At 49.5% G+C, this 7,998-nt stretch overlaps 1 protein-coding gene across 3 annotated transcripts in view; it reads left to right on the top strand.

Moving 5' to 3' along the window:
• LOC106807111 (E3 ubiquitin-protein ligase UBR2-like) overlaps positions 1–7,998 on the top strand; it is a 28,963-nt gene that overhangs the window by 12,756 nt on the left and 8,209 nt on the right. For 2 of the 3 annotated variants that reach the window (XM_014809371.1, XM_014809370.1), the window contains exons 16-24: positions 1,871–2,086; positions 2,446–2,586; positions 2,975–3,139; positions 3,847–4,068; positions 4,348–4,508; positions 5,468–5,688; positions 6,159–6,321; positions 6,617–6,710; positions 7,069–7,205. In XM_014809371.1, the coding sequence (XP_014664857.1) occupies positions 1,871–2,086; positions 2,446–2,586; positions 2,975–3,139; positions 3,847–4,068; positions 4,348–4,508; positions 5,468–5,688; positions 6,159–6,321; positions 6,617–6,710; positions 7,069–7,205 (1,520 nt within the window). The remainder of the gene's footprint in view (positions 1–1,870; positions 2,087–2,445; positions 2,587–2,974; positions 3,140–3,846; positions 4,069–4,347; positions 4,509–5,467; positions 5,689–6,158; positions 6,322–6,616; positions 6,711–7,068; positions 7,206–7,998) is intronic. The other variant, XM_014809372.1, reaches the window with a different exon arrangement.

The raw sequence follows: 7,998 nt of genomic DNA, 5'->3' as shown, positions 1-7,998 counted from the left end.
AGGACATAGCTGACATCAGAAGGTTAGAGTAGGACATTAGCCGACATCAGAGTAGAGTAGGGACATAGCTGGACATCAGAAGAGAGCATATGACATCAGAGTAGGAGAGACATAGCAGACATCGATAAGCGACATAGCGCATAGGTGAGTAGGACATAGCTGACATCAGGAAGGTAGAGTAGGACATAGCTGACATCAGAAGGTGAGTAGGAACATAGCTGACATCAGAGGTCAGAGTAGGACATAGCTGGACATCAGAAGGTAGATGTAGACATAGCCGACATCAGAAGCTTGTAGAGTAGGAACATAGCTGACATCAGAATGGTAGAGTGAGACATAGCTGAGCATCAGAAGGTAGAGTAGGACATAGCCGACACATCAGAAGCCGGAGAGATAGGACATAGCTGACATCAGAAGTAGATGATAGACATAGCTGACACAGAAGTAGAGTAGGACAATAGCTGACATCAGAAGATAGGGTAGGACATTAGCTACTCATCAGAAGGTCGGAATATATATGTGTGGCCCATATAACACCAAAGGGCTCATTGCAAAAATATGTAGATGTAAGGTATTATAGCTTTTCAATACACGTTACTTAAACGTGCCAGATCGAAGAAACGAAAGTGTCTAGTCTACTGATACTAGAGCGTGTAATATCATCTACAGCCATCTGTTCTGCTGCCATTTTTGGCTAGTTCAGTGCTACTCCATGTTTTATAAGCTCGTGCTTGCTACTTGGCGTCAACACGTTGCCAGACCAACTGTTTCACATAGGTGTGCCGCATTTTGAAAACGTGATGACATGTTATATCAGTGTACATGCTGCATGCATGGCCTACGTGATCAAGCATGTGTAGCGTTAAGCCTGTTATTTTGCTCTTCGTGTTTCTTTTCTTTTACCTTGCTGACTGTACTGCTGACACTGCTGCGTCATACTGCTGCTAATGCTACTGCTGCTCGCTGCTGCTACTGCTACTGCTGCTGCTATTTCTACTGCTGACATGCTGCTTGCTGAGTACTCGCTGGCTGCTGACACTGCTGCTTGCTGTTTGCTGCTGCTCGCTTACTGCGCTGCATGCTACTGCTGTGCTATTGCTACTGCTTCGCACACCACACAAATGCTGGCTGCTGATACTGTGCTGCTGGACACTGCTGATGCGGTTATGCTGCTGCTGCTGCTGCTGCCTACTGCCTGATACTGCTGCCTGCTGACATCTGGCTGCCTGCTGCATGCCTGCTGCTGCTGCTGCTGCTACTGCTGTGCTGACACTGCTGCTGCTGCTGCTGCTTACGTGCTGTACTGCTGCTGTTGACACTTGCCTGCTGCTTGTCTGCTGCCTATTGCTACTTGCTGACACTGCGCTGCTGCTGATACTGGCTGTTGCTGACACTGCTGCTGCGTTTGCTGCTGCTGCTGCTGCTGATACTGATATGCTACTGCCTTGACACTGCTGCTGCTGCTGATACTGACTATGCTAAACTCCTGGACACTGCTCGCTGCGACACTTTACTCTGGCTGCTGCTATACTCTGAGCTTCTGCTGACATTGCTGCTCAGCTGTATCTCTCCTTACTCCTTGATGCTACTGCTGACACTGCTGCTAGCCGACCATCGTTAACTGCTGCTGCTGCTGCTGCTGATAGCTCCTGATGTACTGCTGACACTGCTGCTGCAGCCACGGTTACTGCTGCTGCTGCTGCTGATACTGCTATGCTACTGCTGACACTGCTGCTGCGACCACGGTTACTGCTGCTGCTGCTGCTGATACTCCTGATGCTACTGCTGACACTGCTGCTGCAGCCACGGTTACTGCTGCTGCTGCTGCATGGCCGCCGCTTGCATCCTCGCTGGCTTGCTCTCGTTTCAGGGACGCCTCGTCTTCCTCCTCTTCTAAACAACCGTTTACTGATTTACGTGACAGCGATCACTCGATGGAGGAGGAGGAGAACCCGGTAGCGCTGGGAGCGGCGCGCACCGCAGCCGACGACAACGACGTCGGCCAGGAGATGTGCATCCTGTGTCAGGAGACGACTGAGATCAGGCTCGACGGACCAGCGATGGTGCTCGCCGCCTTCGTGCAGAGGTACGCAGCGCCACCTGGTGGCCGTCGTCCGACACCGAATCGATAGACGGCGTAGTTGTTTACCCTAGCGCCGAGGTTACCGTCATGCCAGAATCACGGTAGATAGTTTACTGTCGCGTACTTTAAAAAAATGACGTTTGCATGACGTTTCACATTCGGACGTTATGACATTTTTGTCACACGATGGCATATCTAGTTACGATGCAGCTACTGGCAACGGGCCTCTCGTAAAACATGCTGCTCTGAGTGCATGCATACGACGCGCTTACCCGTGACGGGTCCGCTGACCAACAGAAAGTCCTGTGCGCGTGTTTGCGTGAGCCGCCACGTCTCGCCACGTCGAATCTTCGCTCCCGCAGGTCGACAGTGATGTCGAAGTCACGACAGAAGCTTCCGGAAGACGTCGAGGACACGGACGTGCTGTTTGTCTCGTCGGACCTGTTCAGCGGGACGCACACGGCGACGTGCGGCCACATCATGCACGCCGACTGCTGGCAGAAGTACGTACTTGTCGCACATGTGCGCGCCACCTGCTGGGGAGAATACGTATTAATCGCACATCTCATGCGTGCCACCTGCTGGGGAGAATACATATTGATCACATGTCATGCCCGCCATCTGCTGGGAAAAATTCAAATTAATCGCACATTTCATGCACGCCACCAGTCGCGTGCGTAATGCACACCACCTGTTGGCAAAAGTATGTACTAACCATGCATGCATTGTGCACGCCGACTGCTGGCAAAAGTACGAACTAACCACACGTCGTGCACACCACCCGTTGGCGAAAGTAAGTACTAGCCGTGCGCATCACGCACGACGACGAAGTTCTATGCTGACTTGTGCATCGATTGCTGTAATCACTGTGTGTGCGTCCGTCCGCCGCAGGTTCTTTGAGTCGGTGCTGGCGAAGGAGAGGCGGCGGCCGATCCGCCTGCGACATCACCTCAGCTTCGACATCGACAAGAACGAGTTTCTATGTCCGCTGTGCGAGAATCTCAGCAACACGGTGCTGCCGCTGCTGCCGTCGCTGCCCTCGCTCGCCGCATCCAGGTACGTGCGCCTCGAGGCTAGCTGTCGCGGCATCGACATGTATATATATATGTAGAGTGGAGAACTGTTTCTTGTTAGAAATTGTGATCGTGGATGAGTAGTGCTATACCGTTGATGGTTTGGCAAATATACGGCAGCTGCCGTTGAACGGTGTTGTCAGCATTTGTTGTGCTGCGTGGACTTGAAGGGACGTGGGCTGGCTTCCAGGTGCTCTCAGTCTCAGACACTTTCAGTACTAGTACCGTATATGATCGCGTAATAACCGCGGGCGCCTATAAGCCGCACCTTAATTTGAATCGGGTAACCAAGTATTGCGCCTAGTATATTTCCCCTCACGGTATGGCGCACTTATAAACCGCAGAGCAAATACAGGGTTGAAATCTGAGGCCAAATTTGCAGTTATTACGCGAGTATATACGGTAAATGCCAGAGGCCTGTTGCCAGTAACAAAATTAGTCTTGGCACTAGTCTTAAGATTAACTTTGTCACGTAGACTGTTTACAGAATTTTGTTTCGTAAGGCTATGAAGAAATTTGGTAAGATTTTTCGTTTCTGGGAACTTTACGATGCTTGTTGCTGTTCAAGAAAAAGTTAATGCATTGCTAGGACTAATTTTGTTCTGACAATGCACCCCAGAATCTTCAAACGTGGGTGCGGGTTTACATCTAACAGTGCATGCGCGTCTGTCTCGCTCTTTCTCTCAGCAGAAGTCAGCAGGTTGAGCTGCCGCTAGCCGACTGGCTCGACGGGTTGGAGAAGACGGTCACCTCTAGCAAAAGCGTGCGGCAGAATGCCGAGACTGCCGCCTGCACGTCCGAGGAGGAGCTGACACTGCTGGTGCCGGAGTCGCTGGTGGCAATCTGCCGGCTGCTGAAGGAGAATGTCGCTGCCAACTTTCAGCAGCTGTTCAACTACGTCTGTGATATCAGGTGAGCAAATGGCCCGTGAACGCCGCGGAACATCGTGGCTGTGCCTGGTGTATCCAAGCATATCATGGTTTGATCTGGAGAAATTGTGTCCAGTGCCTGATTTTCTGGGAAAAATGAACCCGATTGTGAATTTTCGGCGCTGTCGTTTTTTGGCGAAATCGCTCAATATGATAGTTTTGACCCAAAAAAACTGAAGGTCATCGTGAAAAATCGAATCATGAAAATAACGTGAACAATTGCTTTAATGGACGCTGACGGATGCTCTCTTGTCTGTCGCAGCTCGACGCCGAGCGGGGAGCTGTGCGAGAGCGTCGTCGACATGATATACACGTTCTCGCAGTCGGCGTACACGATCGGATTGGACGCGTTGCCGCACCGCGAGAACCCGCGCATGCCTGTCATGACATGGAACAGCTGCGCCTTCACCATCCACGCCATAGGTGACCCTACCTTCCCCTAACACGGCAATATATATGTGTATATATATATGTATATACGTGTGTATATATATATATATATGTATGTGCAAAGCTACAGGTGTAGATATTGTTATAGGTATTGCTACAGCCTACTATACCTGTAGTACAGGTATAGGTGGCAGATATATATAGCTACAGATATGGTTACATGTACAGTTATAAAACAATATGCTTATCACTCTGTTACATGATCTAAAAGTTTCATCATACACATCTCTCACTCTCTCTCTCTCTATCTCTCTCTGCTCTCTCTATCTCTCTGCTCTCTCTCTCTCTCTCTCTTCTCTCTCTCTGCTCTCTCTCTCTCTCTCTCTCTCTCTTCTCTCTTCTCTCTCTCTCTCTTCACGCTATCTCCTCGCTCCCTCCTCGCCTCTCTTCTCTCTTTCTCTTTTTTTTTCTCTCGCTCTCTCTCTCTCTCTCTTCTGTAGAGTCGTACCTCTCACTCTCTCTTTCTCTCTCTCTCTCTCTCTGCTGTAGAGTGGTTACCTCTCTTCTGTCTCTTCGGCATCTCTCCTCTCGCACTTTTCTTTCTCTCTCTCTCTTCTCTCTTTCTCTCTTCTGTTAGAGTGGTACCTCTCACTTATCTCTCTCTCTCTCTCTCTATCTCTCTCTCTCTCTCTCTGCTCTCTATCCTCTCTCTCTCTATCTCTCTCTTTTCTGTAGGGTAGGTTACCTACTCAACTCTCTCTCCAACTGTCTCTCCACTTCTCGTTTCTTCTTATCTCTCTTCTTCTCATTCTCTCTCTCTCTTCTTCCCTCTTCGTCTCTCTGTTCTGTAGAGTATTGTTTACTTTCTCACTCCTTCATCTCTCCTCTGTCTCTCTACTTTCCTCTCTTCTCTTCTACTATGCTAGTAGTAGAGTGGTACCTCTCACTCACTCTCTGCTCTCTCTCTCTCTCTCTCTTTCTCTCTGCTGTAGAGTGGTACCTCAGGGATGAAGGCAAGCCGCTGTTCGGCACGTTCTCGTCGCGTAACCTCGACTGTCTGAACGCGCTCGTGCGCTCGGCGGCCGTCGTCAGCTACGTGTGCAGCGTCGAGGTGCTGAAGAGCCACTGTGTGCACCTGCTCTCCTCGCTCATCGGCGGAGAGCACAGCGACGAGGCACCCTGCATCCTCAGCACCGATCTGTTCTCCTACCTGGTGAGCAGCGATTCTTGTTGTTGTTGTTGTTGTTGTTGTTGTTGTTGCTGTCGTTGTTGTTGTCGTCGTTGTTGTTGTAGTTGACATCATTGCTTTTGTTTTTTGTTGATGTTGTTGCTGTCGTTGTTGTTGTTGTTGTTGTTGGTGTTGTTGTTGTTGTTGTTGTTGTTGTTGTCAGTGTTGTTGCTGTCGTTGTTGTTGTTATTGTTGTCGTCGCTGTTGCTTTTTGTTTTTGTTCATGTTTTTGTTTTTAGTGGTGTTGTAGGTGTTATTGTTGCATCGTTGTTGTTGACATTGCCATTGTCGAATGTCGTTATTGTTTTCCTTGTCATTTTTATCGTTGGGATGTGTTGTCTTTGTTTCCACCGTTTCCGTTATTAGCATTCCAGTTGATCTTTCGTATTCGACTTGTTTGCTGAGTTTCTATAAAGAAGTCTGTGAGCTCACCATGCTGTTTGTGTATGGGTCAGGTGAGTGCCGTGTTTCTGCTACCGGCTCTCTACGCAGAGAATGGCAAGCAGATGTCTATCAAGCTGGTGCCCTCTGGTGGTGAAAACGAGAGGAACCTTCTGCAGCTGATATACATCGCGCATGTTGTACAGATTCTTCTTACAGCAGAAACAAACGATGAAGGTGTGCAAAGCGCGTGGTTTAATTCACGATCGGTGTCGATGTGAAAAAATCATTGGTAATATGTCTGGTAATAATCACGTATCCACATTAATGCTAAATTATGCTTGGAACTTCAAAATTGAAAACTAAATTTCTAAAACGTGTTATCAACTAATATAGAATAATAAACTAAACTTGTTGTTTTTTAATGTTTCCTCTTTGTTGTTTCTTAATCATTCTAAGTAACAGTGAGCTAAGAGTTGTAACTACATTCTGTGTTTTATATCTAACGTACTATTTCTGCCACGTGTTGCAGAAGAGATGGAGGTGGAAGAGGTCATATCGAAGGAGGACAGGGAGGAGGGGAAGAGCCTTGCACAGTTACTGAGCTTCATGTATAAGTGCGCAGGGTGCGTTCGTGTGTATATCTTTAATCGTGTCTCTGTGTCTGCTTCAGTAGCCATGCTTATATAAGTGCTGTTTAAGTTGATCAAAATTGACTGATTATTTATTATAACCAGGCGTGCTTATTAAAAGCCTTGTATCAATCAAACGCTATATTATATGTGTCGTTGCATACCTGTCTACGCAGTCTCAGGTGTGTGTCTGTGTATGTGTGTGTGCCTGCGTGCATGCGTGCGAGCGTGTGTGGGGACAACTTGGACACAGTCTAGGTAAGGCATTTGAAATGGAATTAGGAAAAGTGTCTAAAATCGTCGCAGCTGCAGGGTCGTGTGTTTGAGTGACGGCTGCTCTTGTGTTTTGCAGGCTGGAGCGAGATGTAAAAATCACGCCGCCGCGTCTGCTGCAGATGGTGCGGTCGGCGACGCTGCCCTTCCTCAGATGTGCCGCCATCTTTTTCCACTTTGTCACAAACGTGCCAGCGCCGCACGACCTGTGCTTGGGTGAGTGATGCTGCAGGACGGGTGGGGGGGGTAGGGGGAAGAGAGGGAGGGGGCAGTTAAGCTCTCCGTCCGTGTTCTCGTTTTAATTCTCATTGCTGAATTAGTGTCAACACCCAACTGGTGATTTATTTAGATTGGGGCGCTGCGTGTAAGTGTGTGAGTGTGTGAGTGTGTGCATACGTGTGTCCATTCATCATGTGTGTTGCTTTTGTGCTGAGTGCGTGTGTGCGTGCGTGAGTAGGTGCGTGCGTGTGCGTCTGCATGCGTGCTTGGCTGTGTGCGTGGCTGCATGCGTGCTTGGCTGTGTGCGTGTGCGTCTGTGTGCGTGTGTGTCTGGCTGCGTACGTGTGTGCGTGCGTGGCTGCGTACGTGTGTGCGTGCGTGCGTGTGTGCGTGTCTGCCTGCGTACGTGTGTGCGTGTCTGCTTGCGTGCGTGTGTGCGTGTCTGCTTGCGTGCGTGTGTGTGTGCATGCGTGCATGTGTACCTGCATGCGTGTGTGCCTGTGTGCGTGCGTGCGTGCGTGCGTGTGCCTGCGTGCATGTGTGCGTGCGTGTGTGCGTGCGTGTGTGCGTGCGTGTGTGTGTGTGTGCGTGCGTGTGCCTGTGTGTGTGTGTGTTTGTTTGTGTGTGCGTGCGTGCGTGCGTGCGTGCGTGCGTGCGTGTGCCTGCGTGCCTGCACGTCTCAGCATGTCAAGTGTCGTTTGAGGATGTAGGTGCTTCCATGTTGTGTTTCCTTCTCTCATTACAGAGTTTCCTAATAGTGAGGGTGAGAGCATCTGCACGTACTTGGCAC

The sequence above is a fragment of the Priapulus caudatus genome, unplaced genomic scaffold (genome assembly GCF_000485595.1).
Source record: "Priapulus caudatus unplaced genomic scaffold, Priapulus_caudatus-5.0.1 Scaffold196, whole genome shotgun sequence".
Lineage (NCBI taxonomy): Eukaryota > Metazoa > Priapulida > Priapulimorpha > Priapulimorphida > Priapulidae > Priapulus > Priapulus caudatus.
Note: the sequence above shows the minus strand (reverse complement) of the source record. Positions and strands in the feature narration are given on the sequence as shown.